Genomic DNA, 22,107 nt, shown 5'->3' with positions numbered 1-22,107 from the left:
GTGGTGGGAGAATGGACTCCAGCTCCGTGTGGATTTTGCAGAAGCGAAGGTAAACCTAGAACGAAAATGGTAAAGGGACGCTTGTTTGGTCAACTGGAAAGTGGAAGGAAAAGAAATTGGAAGTCCATTAGTTAAAAAAGGATTACATATGCGCTTCCCGGCCCCACAAAGAAGAAAAGGATAGCAGCCCCGAGCCTTCAAAAAATTAAAATAAATTTCTAAAACAATTAATAAAAGGAATCGGGTTTAGCCCTTAATTCTCTATTATTTTTTAAACAAAAATAAATGTATCCGATATCTGTGGGATCACAATCTATTTTTCAGATACAAAAATTCATATAAGATCGTCTCATAAATCAATTTTATAAAATTTATGTTTAACAAGTTTGGCTCTACGTGAACTTGAACGAGCTCGTCGAGAATGTTTAGCCAAAATGTCAACAGAAATATGAGAATATAAGAGGATAGATTTTTTATTTTATAGTGTATCAATCATTTCCATTACATTTAAATTTCGACGTGAAAAAACGTACATTATTATCATACATTCAAGACCCAACAAACTATTCAAGCCTGAGCTCGCGAACTTACAAGCCGAATATTTTTAAACTCAAGCTCGGCTCGATAAAAACTTTGAACTTGAAATCGAGCTCAAACTCGGCTCGATAAACTTAATGAACGAGTTTTTTACATAACCAAAATCTGAATAAATCGCGAACGATTTGATTTGTTTACATCCATACCTACGAATCTATTAATAACATTTATGTGGATATGATTTGTAATTTTTTAAATTCAAATTTTAATTTCGCTTTTTATAAATTTATTATTTATAATATTTTAAATTCGAAGCTTAATTATTTTGCACATTCGTTGTATTTAAATTTTTTAAAATGCGATTAAGTTTTCTAAATCAAAAAATAATTTTTTAATAGATTTTTAATTTTTTATACCGAGAGTATATCTATTAAAAAGTTTGTATATGCATGCAATACATGTCCAAATAGTGGTAATTGGTAAGTAGAGCTGAATATTCGGTCAGTCAGTTCGGGTACTCACGGAACCGAATTTAGAATTACTGAACCGAGCCGATTTTTTTCANCCGAAAATTCGGATTACTCGACAATAATCAAATTTTTTTTAGGTGGTTTTAATTAATATAAACATTTTTCACTTTTTTTTTTGCGTTCTAGAGGATAAAGTTTTTCTCTTAAAAATGGGGCGTTGAGTTTAGTTGGAAGTGTTTAGTTTCAGAATTTACAAATTACCTGGAAAACAACGATAAAACCAGATAAGACAAAAACTTGCGTGAGACGGTCTCACGGGTCGTATTTTGTGAGACAAATCTCTTATTTGAGTCATGAAAAATATTACTTTTTATGCTAAGAGTATTACTTTTTATTGTGAATATCGGTAGGGTTGATCCGCCTCACGGACCGTTTCACAAGAGACCTACTCATCAAATAATCTCCATCATAAAAATCATATATGACTAATTAGTGAAGCTTCTTAATCCAAAGCTACCTTAAATATAAAAGACAATCAAACTTGACACGGGAATCATCGCTTCACATCCTGTCATTTTTACAAAGAACAAAACAAGAAAAAAAATATGCGCCTACATTTCGAAAACGTCTATAAATAATCAGACATCGCGTATTGCATAAGTTCGTGGGACATCAAGAAATGGAAATCGGATCATGCCAAAAAAAAGAAATGGAAATCTGCACGAACTCCGAAAAGCGTGTCTTATTGATGGTTGAAGATGCAGCAGCCAAGTGCGTTAAGAGGCGTCGTAGATCACCTCTATCCATATCGATAGGATACAATCACGGTCAACAGAAATCTGTTATTACTACCTCAACCGCTGCTTCGACGATAAAACGAAGTTCTAGATTTCGAGGAGTAAGCAGGTGAGTCTCTATATATACATTGAAGCCAACAAATAGGTCAAACAACAGGATTTTTTCGTTTTTCATGAAGCGGTATGATCTTTGGTAGATCATCAAATTTATGCTTTGTAAAACCAAACCGACCATAACACAACTTTGACAAATTAGAGGACTAAAAAAGAAAACTTAACAACTTAGTATCACATGCAGACATAGGTGGACGGGTCGTTTTGAAGCTCATTTATGGGACAAAGGATCTTGGAATGTAACCCAGAAAAAGAAGGGTAAACAAGGTATTACATTTCAAGTAATATTTAGTAAATTTCGAAATATATATCCATATAATAAATATTTCTAATATATTGTTGTTTTTTTATTTCACAATGTCGTCTGGCTATGATTGTTTGCATGGAACATGCAGTCTATCTTGGTGAGCGCCTACAATTACTTACATAAATACTTACATATTATTGCCACAAATTAATAAACATCACGAAATTATATTTATAACTAGGAGCCTATGATGAAGAAGAAGCTGCGGCAAGAGCATATGATTTGGCTGCAATCAAGTATTGGGGACCATCAACATACACAAATTTCCCGGTATAATTATGTATATCATGCATGCATGTGATTAAACTTCACAAACAAATAAAATTCAAAATTAAATATTTATACATATACTATTTTTTTTTTCCTGCAGATATGTGATTATGAGAAAGAGGTAGAAATAATGCAAAATGTCACCAAGGAGGAATACTTAGCCTCTCTTAGAAGGTATCATCAGCCACCCAGTCATGAAATTTTGGATGTATATTTCGGTTTCATGTGGATTAATTTATCCAAAAGAAAAAAAACATTCTGGATCCAAACGCATTCTTGATCACTTGAACTTGCATATATATATATATATACACACACACACAGAAGAAGCAGTGGTTTCGCTAGAGGCGCTTCCAAGTATAGAGGAGTGGCGAGGCATCATAATAATGGAAGATGGGAAGCAAGAATTGGTCGTATTTTCGGAAACAAATATCTTTACCTTGGTACTTACGGTGAGTCACCTATCCATTGATCCAAATATGTGAGGTTGTTAAAATTATTGTACTTCCTGTTATTGTGTTACGAATATATTGAAAACTGTATTCTTGTTATAAATTTTTGGATAACTGCAGGTACTCAAGAAGAAGCCGCACATGCATATGATATAGCTGCAATCGAATACAGAGGAATCAATGCAGTCACTAACTTTGGTCTCAACACTTACGTCAAATGGCTGGGTCCTGATCATCAAAATCAAGCTCCATTTCAAACTAGAGGATCATTCGAAAGAGAGACCGCACACGCCTACAAATCTAACTATATGTGTGCTCCAAAGAAAGAACCGGAATTGGTCGATCTAAATTCTTTTGCAATAATGGATCCCGCAATGATCTCTTCATGCAAAATCTTGGAAGAAAAATGTTTGACGCCCTTCCGTCCATACAATTATAAGGGCTCGTCTCCGACTGCATTAGGCCTTTTACTCCGCTCTTCCATGTTCAAACAACTCGTGGAAAAGAATTATTCATCTGAGAGCATGTCGATTATTGACCGCGAAAACAACGGAATTGCCAGGAGAAATGCTTAGCTAATATCTAGAACAGTGTCTCTTGAATGCCACAAAATTACACTCAGCTGCCAAGCATTTAGCTACGGACATACGTTGTCCGAAATTGTGTAACAAATAAAATCGTTTCGTTTATTACAATATATAGATTTCTGAGACATGGAAGTGATCTTGTTGACTAGATTAAAATTTTAAGTTAGATATTATTTGTGATGAACGTATGGATTTAAATTTGAGGAAAATTTTTTATAAATGAATTTTAAATAAAATTATTTTTTTAAGAATTTGTCATATAACAAGAACCTTAACATTTTTTAGTCACAATCTGTGTATTATCAATATAAATTTAGTGTATATATTAATTATGAAAAGTTAAAATAAATTAAAACTCATTAATTATGCATGTTATTTTTCGAGTGAGGGTTAATTGTGTACATTGTGTTGGAATACTTGCAATTATAAAAGGAATAGACTGAAACTTGTGTGAGACGGTCTCACGGGTCGTATTTTGTGAGACATATCTCTTATTTGGATCATCCATGAAAAAATATTAATTTTTATGCTAAGAGTACAACTTTTTATTGTGAATATCGGTAGGGTTGATCCGTCTCATAGATAAAGATTCGTGAGACCATCTCACAAAAAACTTACTCAAAAGAATTTAATAAGATTTGAAGAAAGGGCAGTACCAAATCATAAATTTTCTATGTGACAAATTCATCCATAAAAATATTGATGTGGCTAGGTATCAATAATTTTTTTTTAAATATTTATACAAATAAACAAGTCAAAAAATATAAATAAATAAATAATAAATAACATAAGATATAATCAAATAATTTTCAGTGCTTTACCAATATTTACGAATTTTGTGATTCACAAATGTTATATTGAAGCACTTCCATCGTCTTCTCCATTGTTCCTCCGTAAGCTCAAACAATGTCTCTCCTACTGAATCCCCATCCGTCTCTCCTCTCACACATATTTCCCAAATTCATCCGAAAAACACCGATACCCAGCTCTACATTCTTCTCACCAATGATCAAAGACAAGTTTCCCACGCGCTCCACGTATAACTTCTCCTTCAATGACCCCGCCTACCCATCTTCTAAACCCAACATTTCATCAGAATCCGGGCCCGAAAATCCCTCTGTGGTAGATGAGTGGGGTGAAAATTCGGGTCCTGAGCCCGAACCGACGTCTAAACTCATAGATACGGATCCCCCGATTGATGATGATGAATGGGGTGGTTCTGCTGTTGTATCGGGTAATGGAATCCCGGCTGTGGACGAGGAAGATGGTGGGAACACGGTGAAAGAAGAGAGGCTTTGGGAGCTGAAGCGAGCTTTGGTGGATACAGTTTACGGGTCGGACTTTGGATTTCGGGCCTCTGCCGAAATTCGGGCGGAGACCCTTGAACTTGTATCACAGTTGGAGGCCGCAAATCCAAATCCATCGCCAACCGAGTCCCCGGAGTTGCTTGATGGAAACTGGGTTTTAGTGTGAGTTACTCTTTAGTTTCCATCCCTTTCAAAAATTTTAAGTGCACGAGGCCTTACATTGTTATTTTTTCGTTTGATGCGGCCTTTTATGACCTTGTTTGTGCTTAATTGAATTGCGAGTTGGGAAGATTCCAGGTGGAGAGCATATATGTGAACAGAGTAGGCATGTGTCAGGAGCCACCGATTAATTAATATGGTATTATTGGATAGAGATCCCTGGATTGTTTCAATATCACGTGCTTCTAATTCCTGATAAAAGTTGTTTCATTTCAAGTTCGATGGGAGTGCTTAAGCCACTAACTCTAGGTGTGAAACGTGGTGATACTTTTAATTTTTAAGCAGTATTTATCAAAAAGTTGAAGAGAAGGGGACACATGATTTGGTATGTAATTTTGGAGGAATCCATTGTTATGTTCTTGTGTAAAGCATAGATAAGCTAGTTTATACAACATTGGACCGATTCAAAGTGATTGGTTTCCTTTTCTCCTCAAGAAAACTCGCTGTACGAATTCAACCAAGTCAAAGTGATAACTAATCCATGTTCCTCTAGAAAATTCAACATGTAAATTAATAAATATCACTATACGATAATAATGTCATGTAGAGATAGCTTTACTTGTTATGCGACCTATCGAGTCGATTCTGTCGAAAGCATGGTCCCAGGTTATCAGCCTTTACTCACAATTAGTTTCTATGAATGGTGGAACTGGCTATTTATTGCCCATACTGTTGTATTTAGGTCCCATGGGGTCTCCATAAATATATGCCTTAGAAGAGAGGTCACAATTTAGACATTATGTTCAGAATTCCTCTGAGCTAAAATTAGATAGTTGTGATATGTGGAAAAAAACCAACCTCTGGCTTGAAATTGATTCTTGATTTACTGTTTGATGAGCCCATCTGATACTTCAGCACAGAAACTAGACCGACTAAGCTCCAATCTTCAATTTCTAAAAGAAATGGTTGCGCAAGTGTTTAACTTGGCAATTGAGCTAACATAGTTGAGATTGTCGCTAGTGCTTGATAGTCAGTATTAAACCCTTTGGCCATTGTCGTGTTGGTGGTCGTGATCTATTCTTAGAAGCGATATGACATGAGTTTTTTCTTGCACATGTTCTTACAAGATGAGAGTCTGAGGCAGATGAGAGTCTAATTTGCTGGAATAAACTTGTCTAAGCAAGGCTGTGTAAAAGTAGCATTTTGGTATAGCTGCTGAATGTGATATGGTACAATCAAATACAGCTGCACGTAACTATGCGAATTTTGCAAAAGATTAAGCGGATTTCTTTTGACTCACATATATTTAGGCTAAGCTATAGCAACCAATACCTTCTCATTCCATGTAGGATAAAATTGTTTGAGAAGGGGAGTGGGCCATGGGCATGAAGCTTAATGGCAACAAAGAGTGAGTTAGAGTACTGACTGGACAACTTGTTAGAAATGAATGATCTAAAGAAGTCAAAACAATATTTTATAACTTAAATTTTAAAATAATATTCCCTTGTTTTCTTTTGAACGTATGATTTTGCCTTAGTTTTAGAAAAAATGAAGGCTAGCAAACCTTTACGTTATTGCCCTCAATATTAGATTGTCAGTCGGTAGGGCATTATATCACTTTACCTAGGAGGTGCTTGTGTAGAAATCAACCTTTCTTGTAAATGAAACATTCTTTAGCCACATATCATGGAAAAGAAGATTGAACATTTGATTTAGGATAGAGGGAGTGTATCTAAATTGAAAAATGAAATTACATATCAATAACAAAGTAACAGCTTGTGCGGATTACTCATCCGCTACTTTTGTAAAACTTTATTTATCAATAAAATATAGTTTCTTATAAAAAAAAAACAAAGTAACAACTTGTAAGCTGCTCACTAGAGGTTTAGTATGCCTAGAAATAATCTGAGCTAGCTCATTTCCAACTTGTCATTAAAAGATTTGGTGTTTGATCAATCAATCTCTATATGTTTTCAGCTTTAAATAATCTGAATTAGAATTTTAAGGCGTTCGATCAATCAATCAATCTCCATATATTTTCAGCTCTAAATGATAAGAATTAGAATTGTAAATATCCCAAATATTAAGAGAAACGTATATTGTGCTATACAAGAGAATTGCTGAATAACGAGGGGTTTTCCAAAGAGATTGAGTATGTCCAGATTATTATAGCATAAAAATCAGTCATTGTTTCTCCTTGATCTTGTGTAAACATAGAAGTTCCAGAGCATGCATAGTCATTGAGCTGTTGTGCTGTGCTGTGCCTCAAAATAATCATACATATAATTAGTGGTTGAATTGTCTTGTTTTCATTTTAAGCTAAACAAGATGGGTGCTGTTGCTTTGACGAATTTGGCAAGAGGCCTTTTTCACTATATGTGCCTTTGTAATCATTCCTGAGGCTTGTACTTTCTTGTTATGTATTGCCACTAACGAAAAAGTAAAAAAAAAACACTTTTTACTCTATTTTATGTCCTTTTTAGTTGTTTTCATATGTTCGAACAATCACAAAGCCTGGAGCATGTTTTAAATTTGTTTGGATCTACTATTTACTGAGTTAATGAAAAAAGTGAAATGGTTTCTTTCCTTGATATTTTCTCAGCACGTAGCTTTGAAAATTTCATTTGCGCTTGTGCTTCAGGAATTAATGTGAAAACTGGCATGCAAGAACAAAATACCGAATCAATATGAAAGAAGCAGATTGATTTACAAGTTTGGTAAAATCTAATGATTTTTTCTTGGTTATGCACCAGGTTCACAGCCTTCTCCGAGCTATTACCCCTTCTTTCAGTTGGCAGTATTCCATTCGTGAAAGTCGAAAAGATTGGTCAATCAATTGACACTCGCAGCCTTACCATAGAGAATAGTACCACATTGTCAACCCCCACTTTTACTTTGTCTTTTAGTGCTTCTGCAGCCTTTGAAATCCGAAGCCCATCAAGAATACAGGTAGAACATTCTAATACTCTACAGCACGTTCTATTACATGACACAACAGGATTACACTATTGAAAAAGAATGCGATATATCAAATAATTGTTTGTCTCAGCCCAATTCTGATATGTTATTTGTTCTTGCATCTGTATCATAATGGATGATAATTAACGAAAGTTCCAAATGATTTGATATGTGTATAACAAGTTTCACACTTAACCTAAAATTGAATGAGTGTTGTCTTATGTTGTTGAGGAATATCATACTTTGTTCAAGTATTATATGTCAGTTTTACTGTGGGTGAGGCAACTCAAAATTGTGTTCCTGAAGTGATTGAAAAATCGGATTTGTATAATTCACCAGGCAAAGTTGTGCAGGTTGAATTTAAGGAAGGGTCGTTTAATCCTCCAGAAATCAAGTCCAGCGTAGATCTTCCAGAGAGCGTAAACATTTTCGGTCAAAACATAAACCTGTCATTCGTGCAGCAATTTCTCAATCCACTTCAAAATGCGGTGGCAGGCGTAGCACGAGCAATTTCTGGTCAGTCTCCACTTAAGATTCCAATTCGTGGTGGGCAGACGAAATCATGGCTTCTGACGACATACCTCGACAAAGATTTCCGGATTTCACGAGGAGATGGTGGCCTTTTTGTTCTAGTGAAGGAAGGGAGCTCACTTCTAGATTGGTAACCAGGTACCTTTTACATAATCTTTGTGACAAATAGATGTTGTATATAATTTTGTTGATTCTACACCTATGTGGTTGAACTTTTCAACAAAAGAATTACTAAAAGAGGGGATTCCAGCATTTGCTTATGCTAGGCGGAGTCTGCCTATTCAGTGTATGCTCTGTCCCAAGTACTCAACAGGAAAACATGCTATGTATATGACATTTTTTAGATTTGATTTCAACTATTATAACGTTTTTAATATATTAGAAGAGGAAACCATTAGTTTTAAAGAGCTATCTAATCATGGGAACAAAAGATGCATACGACATGGGCATACGGATTTTAACACATGTACACTTAGCTATGCGCACTTGGGCAAGAGTTAAAAGGTGAGGCTAAGATTTGTGGAACCATTTGAAAATATTCAAAAGAGTATGAACTTTCAAGTTACAAAACTAGCATTACACCGAGTCTCTGAAAACTACATAATATGTACGTTTCATGTATAATAATTAACAAAACTTCAAATCAAATGGTAGTAGACTAAAAGGGTCACGTACTCACATGAATAACGACTTCACACCAAAGTTCAAAGTTTTAACTATGCATAGAGAAAAGCTCTGAGTGTAAACGTTATCCTCGTTTCAATTAAAATCAACGTACATTTACGTTTGGGAGGAAGAATGTAAACAAAACTGAATCAAATGACGATGGTTCAAGAAATCAGTTGGAAGACTAATATTATTCAATAAAGACAAAATTAGAAAGCTCAGTTGATAGGTATACTGATAACATGTTTAAAAGATTATCCACTACTTCACTTGAAATGTGATTAAGGCGGTTGTCTGGTTGGCTTTTTGAAAATGCATGCTGGCATGTCATGATTATGTATGAATTTTTCATATAAATCTTTTGTCAAATTAAATTCTTGAGGCATACATTAAACAATATTCATGAAACAATAAACTTAACAACTTTCTTTAGCCATATTAATTATCTTCATAAAATATTAATTTCTGATCACATTAAACACCAGTCGTTATTAAGTGGCAACACTAAATTTAACGATGTTTGCCTTTGCCGGGATCGTGCGCGGTGTTTGCTCCCCCTTCGCAGTAATCTAACACTGCAATCAGCTCCCTCATCACCTGCTGGGTTACCACAAAATCCACCTGCATGCACGTACGTACATATTTAATTTTAAAAAAAAATTAAATAATGCAGATATATAACATTTTTTAATTGTCGCTAAACCACCAATTGGAACTTGAGTTACGTACATATGTACCAAGTTAGTTAATTTCAATTTTGGAGAAAATTATAAATAATGCTATGCCTCAACCAAAGGGCCCGTATGTACAAGGGAAATCCTATTTAATCGGTCTATATCTATTTCATATCTCAATTTTTCAATACTTTAAGAAACTTATGAAACCAAATATACATGATTGTTTTACATTTTTCTTGTAATCTAATACTAAACATGACATAATAAGGTAACCATTGATTCGATTGCTTGTGATTAAAGAAAAAAAAAGTTTTTAGATTTATGCGATTCTATACAACGACGAACTATGCTTTATATATGTGTGTATCTATCTATCTATCTATCTATCTATATATATGTGTGCGTGTGCTTGTTACATACCTTACGATGAAGATTAGGGAACCTTTCTATGTCTTCGAGTTCATGATATTCCTGGCCTGTTTAACAGATAACAACATGGCTCTTTTAGTAGTCATCATGTATCGAAAAATTAGTCTCAAATTATCTCAAAAGCACTAATGAGATTTGAAAGAGTTATCACAACCTAGAGAAAAAAGACAAGAAGATGCCAATATTATGAGAAATACGAGAGGAAGTTCGTTCCTTCATGTTTTGAGGATTTTTACGATTACTTTACATTTATGCGAATGGACTTCTGTGTGCTTTTTTTTATACGTCCATATTATCACTCAAAAGCCTTGTTGAATGAATTTCAGAAACCAAATTCCCACTATGATTTTTCTCTTTCAAAGTCAACCATGCCATGCTATATAGAGTACAAAAAACTTAGTTTCGTTGTTGTAAATAATTACCCATATGGTTGGGATAATGCCAAAATCATGTCTAAACTACAAGCTGCTTGATAATAAATATCAGTGATTAATAGAGCGACACATTCACCACCATAGAAAAATATTTATGATGAAAAACTCATCGATAGATAGATATTACACGATCACCGATCAAAGATGGAGAATATACTCTAAATCAAAATCAAGATCTCGCAAATCAAATGAAGTAGGTCAGAGTTTAACTCCTGATGTATAATCGTTAGATAAAAAAAAAGGAGGGACTTGAATTTCAACTCTTTGGCATGCATGATCGTGTGGTTGGACAGAAAGCACTTTGGATGGAGGAGACATCGAAGATGCAACTATCTAAAAGTTGTTTCCACTATATGTTGTTTGTTAATACATCTAGCTAGATTGGGTACCATTTACAAAGTGAACGAAACTGTGGCCGTCACATCAACAAATTTGGGGATAACCTAATTGGGCAGGTTCGACAGTTGCACGCACAGCCTTCCCACTTGGACCCATAAACGAATTTGAAGCATAATTTTGTGACATTTGAACCTCACCCTTACGACAAGGGCAAATGATCTTTGACAGCTAGCGTGTTGCAAGTCACCTAAAGTTGCCAAAATGATATATTGTTGTTTAATTTGTTAAGTGAGCTGAGTTATTTGATAAATGATCTCAATCAAACTGTTTTTTTTACTTATAATATTCATTGACTAAAAATCAACAAGGAATTCAAATAGTGCCATGAATTCTTAACATTAAGTTCCAACAAAAATCAGTCCAAAAATAAAAAAATCAGTCCAAAAATAAAGTCAGAAGCTCAATAAATCACAACGATTGAAAATTTCGATCAGTCGAAGATAAGAGTTGAGATGTCAATGTGGCAATGTTGGATTCAGTTTATGATATTTTTATAAATTATATCAAATTATTATCAGTGTTGGTCCACTAAAAAATTCTACAAAAAACAACACACACATTTCACATCATATTCGTTCCGGCGAAAAAATTCTTTAAAACTAATCAGGGGTGATACTATTATTTCTCTAAAGTTGAGGGGCCGATAAGCTATTCCTCTTCCAGCCCCCTGGCCCCCATCGCCCAAACAGAGAATGAAAAGAAAAATCCACGAAACGCTGTCGTCTTAGTAGCTAATGTCTAGTGTGGTCCTAAACTCCCCATAAATCTTTTCGTGTTACGGTAATCCGCCTGGGAACGAAGATGACGGAGGTGGCGAGCGCCGTGGTTCATGAGGTGCTAGGCCCACGCGTGGACGATGTGGACCAACCAATCGTTGATTACATCATCAACGTTCTTGCCGACGAGGATTTCGATTTCGGCCCCGACGGCGAAGGTGCCTTCGAAGCCCTCGGAGAGCTTCTAGTTGATTCTGCCTGCGTTGATGACTACTCTGAGTGCCGCTTGGTAACGTCCACGACAGAACATTATCATTTAAGCTGTTCATTTGATTGTGTATTTGTATTTTCTTTTGGATTTTTGTTTTAATTAGATATACTTTAATCACGTGATGGCAACGTTGCATTTTCTTTCCATTTTGAACCTGATCGTAGAATTCTTATAAATTTTTCTGTTAAATCTATTATTTTGTGAGTGAAAACACTGCTTAAGCATTTATCTCTAAAATAAGTCCACTCTGATGTTTCCTCTTGGCTATTGTGATTTCTCGTGTCGAGTTACTTTGTTTAGTTGTTAGTTTTGCATTGTGATGAAACATGATGTGGGTTAAATGAAACTTTAGTCTGATTAGAGTCAGTATGTCTGCACATTGGAAGACTTTTGTCGTAGGGTAATGTTATTATTATTGTTATTTGCATTTTTATTTTGCTTTTACTAATCACCGTTTAGGTTTCTGGCAACATTGTTGAACTATTGTTATGATGTATCATCAGCAGAATCACGCCATTGAAGAAAATCAAACAAGAATCAATAATTAATTAACGTTACTGTTTATTTATTGCAAACAAAATATATTTCTTTCATAATTTTATTAATGTGGGAATTCTTATTTATATGGCATTGACCTTTTCCAATAAATAAAATAATAATCCCTCCAATTCATTGTCGAAGATGTAGTTGCTTAGCACAATGAAACTTTAGATTCATTACTCGCTGCATGTCTAAACTATCTCTACGTTGCAATTGATGTTTTGAAGTTTCGTCACAGGTTTGTAGTAGACTGTCTGAAAAATTTGGGAAGCATGGATTGGTGAAAGAAAAACCTACAGTGAGAAGTCTGTCGACACCATTGAGAATGTATGACGGAATGGATGAAGAAGAAGAAGCTCCAAAGAAGAAGCCAGAGCCTGTGGATGGCCCTTTGCTGACTGAGCGTGATAAGATGAAGATTGAAAGGAGGAAGAGAAAGGAGGAGCGCCAGAGAGAGGTAACTGAAAAAATAAAACTACAATATAAATATCTTCTTTAAGGCAATTCAGAGTAATTCTTAGAGTAGCATCTCACTACTGAAGCGGGAATTTTATTTTTCAGGCAGACTTGACTCAAATTTTAAAACATGACAAGTGCTGGTAATAACAATTTTTTGGATCACACTATATCTTAATGGCTAATAATAGTTGTTAAAATTCTCCTCTCCCAATATTATCGAGTTAATTGCGTTTAGTTGTTTTCAATTTGCTTGGATGCTTTCATATTCGAAATTTTTTACTCCTGGAGTGCCCATCTACATGTCCATGCTCCTGCCCATTCTCTTCCTCCTATTCTTACAACCCAACTCTGCAGATTTGAGTCCAAGTGCAAAGTACTTTGCAATTAATATTCGAAATTGAAATGTCTCTAGAACTTTTGGTTCAATTTATGGATGGTTGAAGCATGCACTCGTCTGTCTTTTCTAATGTGTAAAGACGGTGGAGGTCCAGTTGTCCACATTATCTTTTTGGTCAAACATTTGTTTTTGAAAAACTGTTGGTTACTCTAGGATTTTCTTCTGTCTTTTCATATGCACGAGAGTGTAGTTTTTCTTATTTTACTTTCTTCAGCTCCTGTTCTTTCCATGAATAGATTGGGAATGGTTTGATGGAAATGGTAATGACGACCTTATCTGTTCCAGACTTCCAGTATGTTTTCTTATACAGCACTGCATTGTACAGGCACAATACCAAACACACTTAGAGGAAATGGAAGCAGTCAAAGCCGGCATGCCTTCTGCTGTTGTTAATCATGACTTTAATGAAGGCCCAGCTGTTAGAGATATTCACATGGAGGGCTTCAATGTGTCTGTTGGGGGACGTGATCTTATTGTTGATGGTTGTCTGACTTTGTCTTATGGACGACACTATGGTTAGTTCGACACTTTGACTTTCATTTTGAAAACACATGGTGCTTCTTCTTGTTTGTAGTTGTGAAGACGAATGCTTGACAGATCATCATCATCATCATCCGACGTTTTACCAAATCAGTTGGGATTGGTTTTGTGGATATTGCCTCCCCTTTTTATTCATTTTTATTTAAAGTAACAGTGGTATCCAAGTCATTTTTAGCGATCTCGTGCGAAGTTATTTTTACCTCCCATATCATCCTTATGAGTCTAATATATTTTTCCTAGAGTATGAGCTAATGCATGCAAGTTGTTTGGTGCTTGCAAGCATTTTTGTGAGTACTTACTGAAGAGGCTAATCAGTTTCCTTTTGCACTTATCTGCAACTCTTTACGTAAATTTACAAAAGAGAATGAATTGAACTATAAAATCTTTAGGAAAATCACATCGATATATGTTGTTATGTATTTTAATAATTTTACCTCTCTAAAGTACTTTTATGCCTTTGGATAATTCTTTTCTGATCACAGGCCTTGTTGGAAGGAATGGTACTGGTAAAACAACATTTCTGAGATACATGGCCTTGCATGCTATTGAGGGCATTCCCAAGAACTGCCAGATATTACATGTAGAGCAAGAAGTGGTTGGTGATGATACTTCGGCCCTGCAATGTGTTTTGAATTCTGACGTTGAAAGAATCCGACTTTTGGAAGAAGAATCTCATCTTCTTGGATTACAGGTTTAAAGTTCCTAGTTCCAATTAGAAAATGATTTGTTGCATAACTTAACCATGGCGTCTGACTTCACTATTGTTGTAATTGCCTCAATTTGCTTTTAACCCATATGTCAATCATTTCTCCTTTAGAGAGAGATGGACCTGGAGGAGGACCGTGGGAAGAGTAATGGTGAACTGGATGGAAGGTTTGACAAAAATGCCATTGCGCAAAGACTTGAAGAGATATATAAAAGGCTTGAGCTTATTGATGCTTATTCTGCAGAGGCACGAGCAGCTTCCATTCTTGCGGTTAGTTTTCCTTAAATCTTTCTGAACTTTGATTATGGAGTTATTGATTCACAGTATCATTGATAACTAACTAATTGATGCAAATGTTGCAGTATCTGCTGGTTTCAGTTTTGAGATAGTTTTGAAGTATTTTCTGAACTTTTTGTTATCACATTTGATGGTTCTAAGCATTGTCCTTTTTTGTAATGATACGTGCTGAGACGGATGTACTTGTTCCTTGTTTTCCTGTAGTGGCCTGTGGCAGGTTATTTTCCTTCATCTTTCTTTTTATAGCCATGTATCTTTCCGGTTAATTATGTCCTCTTCAGAAAATATTACTTGTGAGTTTTTTGTGAACCATTACTTCGAGCCTATTGCGGTGATGTCTTATTAATGGAACTTCCCTATGTTCTTTTCTTACTGTCCTTCTTGAGTTACCTGTTACTGTAGACATTGTTCTCAGTTTACCCTCAGCGGGGTAATCTTTTAATGGTTATTGTGTCTATCTTACAAGATGATTGATGATTTACCACATTTCCTATGCTTAATGGTGCCATTTAATCGACATTTATGGTTCTATAACACCTTTTCAGGGTCTCAGTTTCTCTCCAGACATGCAGCATAAGGCAACTAAAACTTTTTCTGGAGGATGGAGAATGAGGATAGCGCTTGCTCGTGCCTTGTTTATTGAGCCCGATCTGTTACTTCTTGATGAACCAACGGTACGTTATGCATCATGCCCTTTGCAGGCTTACACAATGCTAGTAACTCATATTTTCTTTTATGGCAGAATCATCTTGATCTACATGCTGTTTTGTGGCTGGAATCTTACCTAGTGAAATGGCCAAAGACATTTATCGTGGTTTCGCATGCTAGAGAGTTTTTGAATACTGTATGAGTTCTCTCCAGTTTGTTAATTTCTTGAAATTAGCCAGCAACCTGTCTGTAATTGTTACTTTGGCACTTCACTCGTATACTATGTGACTTACCATTTGTCGATCACTTCTTATAGGTGGTCACCGATATCCTCCACCTTCAAGGACAACAACTTACTGCTTATCGGGGGAACTATGATATATTTGAGAGAACAAGGGAAGAACAGCTCAAAAACCAACAAAAAGCATTTGAGTCAAATGAACGAGCAAGATCTCACATGCAGGTTATTTGTTCATTTCCATTTGCTATGTTATCTGTATTGGGACTTCAATCGTTCATTTTATTCTGTGTGGGATTTTAACAATCATGTCATTTCTAAAATGTTGTGCTACAGTCATTTATTGACAAGTTCCGCTACAATGCGAAGCGTGCATCTCTTGTCCAATCAAGAATCAAGGTACTTTTATAATTTTTTGTTGCTACAATTTATTATGATGATGGAGAGGTCTTATATCTTAATCTTACTATAATTTGTTCAAACTGGGTAATCTAACGACGGAGCAAATGATAATTTAATGACCATTATTTTTAGCTGTTATCATCTTTGTGACGCCCCGAACTTGGAGCTGATGACACCAGTGTTGTTTACAAATTATATATCGAAAACAAGCCTCAGTAGTAAAAAATTATAAAACCAGTCTATTCATTCCATGAAAACTGAAAACATTGTCTTTACAACCGAAATTTAATCGAAATTCAGCGGAAAAAACATATTAAAACATAAACAGTAGCAGGTTTCTTAAGCAACAGAATTGGAACCTAAAAACTTAAAATGACATAACATCAACAACATTTCTCATATCATTCATTGCACAACAGATCTGCCATCCGCTCCTCTAATTGTTCTCATTCTCATCCGGAAGGGAGTGAGTGAGTGACGAGAGGAAACACTCGATAAGCGGGGGATAATCCTCTCAGTTTTTAAAACGAAACATAAAATATCCATGTTAAGTATCATAACTATCGTAACATATATCTAAACAAGATTTCATATAAAAATAAGCATTGAATTAAATTATATCCCTCGCGGCTAAACTGTCCCCTATGTGTTATTCATCTGAGGGTGATGTCAGTAATTAAGAATCAAGAGGAGTTAGCAATCAGAATATGTATTCCTGTTATTTAGTTCATACAGTGTTAAAACAACAATCTTATAACAGAAGTGCAGAAAACTCATATTTTAAAAACATACGTATATATAATCGGTCGGTTTTAACACGGAAATATGGATTTTAATGCGAAGCCCACTTACGATTGTTAACTATTGGTTCCCGGAGTGTTTGAAGACCTTTAGAAGTTAGCACTTCAAAAGGTTGCCTTTTTCGCAGCATGAAGTGTTATATACGAGAATTTGCTTGAATTTATGGGTGTGCCTTTACCATGGAACTTGTTGGGTATTTATAGGGGTGGAAAGTGGTGGTTACCACCCAATATTACCTCGCGTGATCTCCATTAACTACCCACTACTAGCCCACGATAATCCCCATGATTGGCCTCCATAACTCCTCCCTTATCTCCTTTAATTCCCCCCACAATCAACTCTGTAACTGGCTATCTGCCCCCATAATCCTTGCGGTTATAACTCCTCTTAACGACCTCATAATCCTTGCGGTTATAACTCCTAGTAATGGTTGGGTTAATGGGATGAAAGTTGACAAGGTCATCACAATCTTAATTATTGTGCCATATACATGTGAAATACTATCCATTTCCTGTTCTGATTTAAACTTATGTTGTATACTTATCATTCTCTCCATACATTTATTTTCAGGCTTTGGACCGCATGGGTCATGTGGATGCCATTATCAATGACCCTGAGTATGAAATTGTTAATTAACATTTCTGTTATTTTATTTGTATGCTATCTAGGTTTATCGTTTTCAAACTTGTGAACATCTTGAAAGGTGGAATTTATATAGTTTACTCACCTCTCTGTGTTATTACCAATATTGTTATGTGCAGCTACAAGTTTGAATTTCCATCTCCCGATGATAGACCAGGCCCACCAATCATAAGCTTCAGGTTCATTTTCTGATATTTAAAACTACCACTTAAGTTCCTTGTGCATCGATTAATCGTCTCCCTTAAATTATCTGTTGATCTAACGAGCACAATCTCTAAAGTTTCACTTCTGTCCAAGCAATAAATTTTTTGCACGTATTTCTGTCATTTATATAGACTAATCATCCAATGTTATCCTTGTAATCATTGCAGTGATGCATCTTTTGGATATCCTGGAGGCCCAATATTGTTTAAGAATTTGAATTTTGGAATAGATCTTGATAGCCGAATAGCCAGTGAGTCCTTTTTGAAGTTGTTAAACAGTCTTCCTTTTTTACTATTGTGCTGTTGGAAACTTCTATTTACAAATTTTTACTCTGGGTAAAGAAAAGGATTACATATTACTATCATGATATTGGAAAAAATGTTAAAACTCGTGGAGTTTGGTTTTCTGGTTCTTTCTGCTTAGGGAGTGTCCTTATTGTATTTGAGGAATCCGTATATTTAGATAGTAGAGTTTGTTTTAAATATCTTAGAATCACAATATTTGTAGACGATGAACACAACCACTAATTTTGCAGTGGTTGGCCCTAATGGGATTGGAAAGTCAACCATACTCAAACTTATTTCTGGAGAGCTTCAGCCTAGTTCAGGGACAGTGTTCCGTTCAGCAAAGGTATTGTTTTTATTCCTCGATTGTCATCTTCTGAAAAAGTCGCTGCCTCCTTTTTTCACTCTTCAATTTCACTGGATGTTATTGACTCAATTCGTCTAGAAAATTCTAATATTTTAATTATGGTGATTCTTTTTATCCAATGCTTCACCATGTGTTTCTGTTACGTGATTTTCTTTGGCAAACGTACGATGTCAAGTTTTAATATATGACGAGTAGATATTTTCCCATGAGGATTGAAAATCTGTATTCGCACTAAGTACTTTAGTTAAAATAATCCTAATTTTATTTAGAGAATCAGATATCGAGTTTGACAATAAGCTAAATAGAAATAACCAACAAGATGATAAATAAATATGGATAAATCAACATGAAATGAGTTTTATAGGTTCGATTTCACTAGACCATTCACTATGTCTTATTTATCTTAATTTCTATTTAATGAATCTTTTTAGTTTATTAGCCTAGAATCCATATTTATTTTCAACCCACTCTCTCGAGTGTTGAATAAAAGCTATTATTCAAAATCAATCTCGATATCCGTATCGGAAATCAAATATCAAATAATTTAGTTCACACAACGATTCTTCAAGAGATTTCAATGGAATTATAGATCTCCCGAACTCTATAAATTTTCACAATGTATTTTCTTACGTTCCTATTCAAAATATCCTCTTTCCAGTGTTAGATTTCAAATAAATATAACAATTCTACTAATGATCAATTAATTTAATACAATTAAATCAAGAAAACACGGATAAACTATATGAAAAACCAAAATATAATAATCGATCAAAGACATGGTTTTAAGTCAAGCTTTGTCGTTTTTCTAGAATAAACGATGAAAATAATAAAACACCAAAGCATGTTCTCAAACATCGTAGAAATTCAAGGGAAAAGAGATAACAATGCGATTTGCGTCCCCGGATGTTCCCCCAAAAGTCGGCTGGGGTTTGGCTTTTAAAAATCTGACGTTTCCTTGTTGTCCACGACACGCAATGCTGGTGCGCTGCTGAATCTGTCCTGAATATGGTTTTTTTCTTTGTATAGCGGGGGTGTGCTGGAAATGTAGCACGGGTGAGCTTGCATTTTTGTCTGAGTTCCTAAAATTTCCGACGAGTAGTGCGGGTGCACTGTCTTTTCAGCGCACCTGCTCTGCTGGACTGTCTTGAAGTATTATTTTGTGAAGAATAGTGCGGGCGTTGTGAAAGGTAGCGCGGTTGCGCTACTGCTTCTGAATTCTCATCTTTCCTCCTTCCTTAAGGCTTTCTCTTCCATCTTTTCGACCCATTGCGCGCCTTTTTACATCATAAAAATAGTTGTTGCTTAAATTCCTGCACAATACAACAAATACCAAAACGCATAATTCTGCTCGATAACAGACAATATCATTTCAAAAAAAAAGATAATATAAGTGCTACAATTGCACTTAACAGTTTCATTGTGTTTTTGTTAATATGCTTGCTTATGTTCTGATCTTTTTTATCGGTAGGATTAAATGTGCTAGGTTGTTATGCTATGTTTTGTTTTCAAAATTAATAATTTATTGGTATATCTTCTTTTACCAGATGAATTACTTGCTGCGGACTGTTCTTTTAACTTGCCGATTAACCTAGTCTTTTTGCTGTTTGATTTATTTATTTTTTCTTTTCAGGTTCGCATTGCAGTTTTTAGTCAACATCATGTTGATGGGCTAGATCTCTCTTCAAATCCGCTTCTTTATATGATGCGCTGCTTTCCGGTAAATCTTGATTTAGATAATTGAGAAGTGCAAGTTCATTTCAATAAGCTCACCTGTTTAGTGTCTTTATTTATTAGGGACACCAGGCTTGCACTTGGGGCTTTAAATATATTGGCAAAGGCTTTGCAATTAGCGATTTAAATTGGAAAATTTTTGCTACATGGAAAAATCCTTGTAGAATCAAATCCTTCAATTGTTGAAGTTCTAGTATATGATTTATTATGTTTTGATATTGTAGAATCCGATTAGTGGCGTCTAGTCCCCGCCTAGGCGGCCTAGGCGCTAGGCGTTGGGCTGGTGCCCGACTAACGCCTAGCCAATTTTATAACCTTGTTATTTGTCAACGATTACCGAGTGTAAGTATTAATAAATACAAATAAAATTGAATAGCATTTGTATTTGTCTTCCCTTTGACTTTGTATTTGAAAGCTATTGTGTTCTACCCTTGAGTTCCTCTGCTACTAAATTAGTAAAGAGCAATCTGCAATCCTTAATTGATCCTGAATCTTCATCGTTTTTAAACATGCGGCTATGATCTGCAGGGAGTGCCTGAACAGAAGTTAAGAGGTCATTTAGGTTCATTAGGCATAACTGGGAATCTTGCCCTACAACCTATGTATACACTATCAGGTATTGTTTTTCCCATGTGTTGAATTTCTCGTTAAATCCTACCCCGTGTTCTTGAGATGCTTTTTATTTGAGATTTTAGGTGGTCAGAAAAGCAGAGTTGCATTTGCGAAGATAACATTCAAAAAGCCACATATTTTACTGCTTGACGAGCCGTCCAATCATCTTGTAAGCTCCCTTATGCTTGTGTCTTCTTTTTGCACATTTACGTGTCATACGCTTTGTCATTGTGTGATTGGCTTGCCTAGCATGCTGTTAATAAATTGCTTACAACTCCTTCGCATGGGTTTCTCGCGTTCAAGTATTTCTTGATTTTAGTGGCGTAAGAGTCAGATTAAAATATGCCCTATCCATTTAGGCTGTGAAACCTTCTTCTGACTGTATTTGTTTTCCTATTGTTGTTGGAAAGCTGTTAAGCTTATTCAGTATGGATATCTGAATCTAACCCCGATGTTGGGGAGGGAGCGAGGGTGGGGGGTGGGGTTATCACAGGAGATCTTCTAGCACCATTATTTTAGGATCCTTGATTGTCCAACCCCAGCCGTATGCCTGCAAAAACTACTAACGACTAATTATCAAATTATAGGATTTGGATGCAGTGGAAGCTTTGATCCAAGGTCTCGTCTTGTTTCAAGGAGGCGTGTTAATGGTATTGCTAAAGTTCATATGAAATTTTACTTATAATATGGTGCGCATGGTTGTTTAAACATTTAAATCTATATCGTACGTCGGCGCGTGCAGGTGAGTCACGATGAACATTTGATATCTGGAAGTGTTGAGCAACTATGGAGCGTCTCAGAAGGTAGGGTGACACCATTCGAGGGAACATTCCAAGATTACAAGAAGGTCGTGCAGTCATCTTAGTTACACTGATTATTGATGAATTGTTTTTAATTTACCAAACAAATCGAACAAAACCCGCCGCCACCATATTATCAGTTTTCTTTCATTTCAATATCATCCGTAATTTTTTGAATGATGTTATATATTGTCAGATACATGTATTATAAGTTAATTATATTACAAATAATTAAATTTTAAGATTAATAATAAAATTATATTGATTAAATATCAATATCATATATTTGTCACCATTCTATATAAATAAAAGTATTAATTCGTTACGATGAATTCGATTTCACAAATTATAACACTAA

General features: G+C 35.3%; 3 protein-coding genes and 2 long non-coding RNA genes across 6 annotated transcripts; 3 read left to right on the top strand and 2 right to left on the bottom strand.

The window, feature by feature from the left end:
* The first annotated feature begins 1,716 nt into the window (after window positions 1-1,716).
* LOC140968594 (AP2-like ethylene-responsive transcription factor At1g16060) lies at window positions 1,717-3,641 on the top strand. Its single transcript, XM_073429610.1, has 8 exons — window positions 1,717-1,807; window positions 1,865-1,913; window positions 2,103-2,185; window positions 2,314-2,322; window positions 2,407-2,495; window positions 2,596-2,669; window positions 2,820-2,947; window positions 3,068-3,641. Exons 1-8 carry the CDS (start codon window positions 1,717-1,719, stop codon window positions 3,520-3,522), a joined length of 978 nt encoding a protein of 325 aa, XP_073285711.1. The 3' UTR covers window positions 3,523-3,641.
* Window positions 3,642-4,354: 713 nt separating this feature from the next.
* On the top strand, window positions 4,355-8,865 carry LOC140968577 (plastoglobulin-1, chloroplastic-like). Its single transcript, XM_073429588.1, has 3 exons — window positions 4,355-5,003; window positions 7,754-7,949; window positions 8,312-8,865. Exons 1-3 carry the CDS (start codon window positions 4,441-4,443, stop codon window positions 8,621-8,623), a joined length of 1,071 nt encoding a protein of 356 aa, XP_073285689.1. The 5' UTR covers window positions 4,355-4,440; the 3' UTR covers window positions 8,624-8,865.
* Window positions 8,866-9,459: 594 nt separating this feature from the next.
* Window positions 9,460-10,626, bottom strand: LOC140968598 (uncharacterized). Of its 2 annotated transcripts, none has more exons than XR_012173800.1 (3): window positions 10,416-10,626; window positions 10,253-10,308; window positions 9,460-9,755 (listed from the first exon to the last, which is right to left on the bottom strand). It is a non-coding gene; the product is annotated as an uncharacterized lncRNA (long non-coding RNA). The 2 variants fall into 2 exon arrangements; XR_012173799.1 differs by having other exon boundaries at window positions 9,467-9,752; window positions 10,416-10,620.
* Window positions 9,813-10,224, bottom strand: LOC140968599 (uncharacterized). Its single transcript, XR_012173801.1, has 2 exons — window positions 10,083-10,224; window positions 9,813-10,004 (listed from the first exon to the last, which is right to left on the bottom strand). It is a non-coding gene; the product is annotated as an uncharacterized lncRNA (long non-coding RNA).
* Window positions 10,627-11,756: 1,130 nt separating the features above from the next.
* LOC140968511 (ABC transporter F family member 3) lies at window positions 11,757-21,923 on the top strand. Its single transcript, XM_073429505.1, has 18 exons — window positions 11,757-12,099; window positions 12,860-13,078; window positions 13,803-13,992; window positions 14,500-14,708; window positions 14,835-14,993; window positions 15,566-15,694; window positions 15,763-15,864; window positions 15,985-16,131; window positions 16,243-16,305; window positions 17,680-17,726; window positions 17,871-17,930; window positions 18,123-18,205; window positions 18,491-18,585; window positions 20,237-20,323; window positions 20,866-20,953; window positions 21,033-21,118; window positions 21,537-21,599; window positions 21,692-21,923. The coding sequence occupies exons 1-18, from the start codon at window positions 11,896-11,898 to the stop codon at window positions 21,812-21,814; spliced, it is 2,154 nt and encodes a 717-aa protein (XP_073285606.1). The 5' UTR covers window positions 11,757-11,895; the 3' UTR covers window positions 21,815-21,923.
* Window positions 21,924-22,107: the final 184 nt, after the last annotated feature.

Source organism: Primulina huaijiensis, unplaced genomic scaffold, assembly GCF_012295235.1.
Source record: "Primulina huaijiensis isolate GDHJ02 unplaced genomic scaffold, ASM1229523v2 scaffold37281, whole genome shotgun sequence".
Lineage (NCBI taxonomy): Eukaryota > Viridiplantae > Streptophyta > Magnoliopsida > Lamiales > Gesneriaceae > Primulina > Primulina huaijiensis.
Note: the sequence above shows the minus strand (reverse complement) of the source record. Positions and strands in the feature narration are given on the sequence as shown.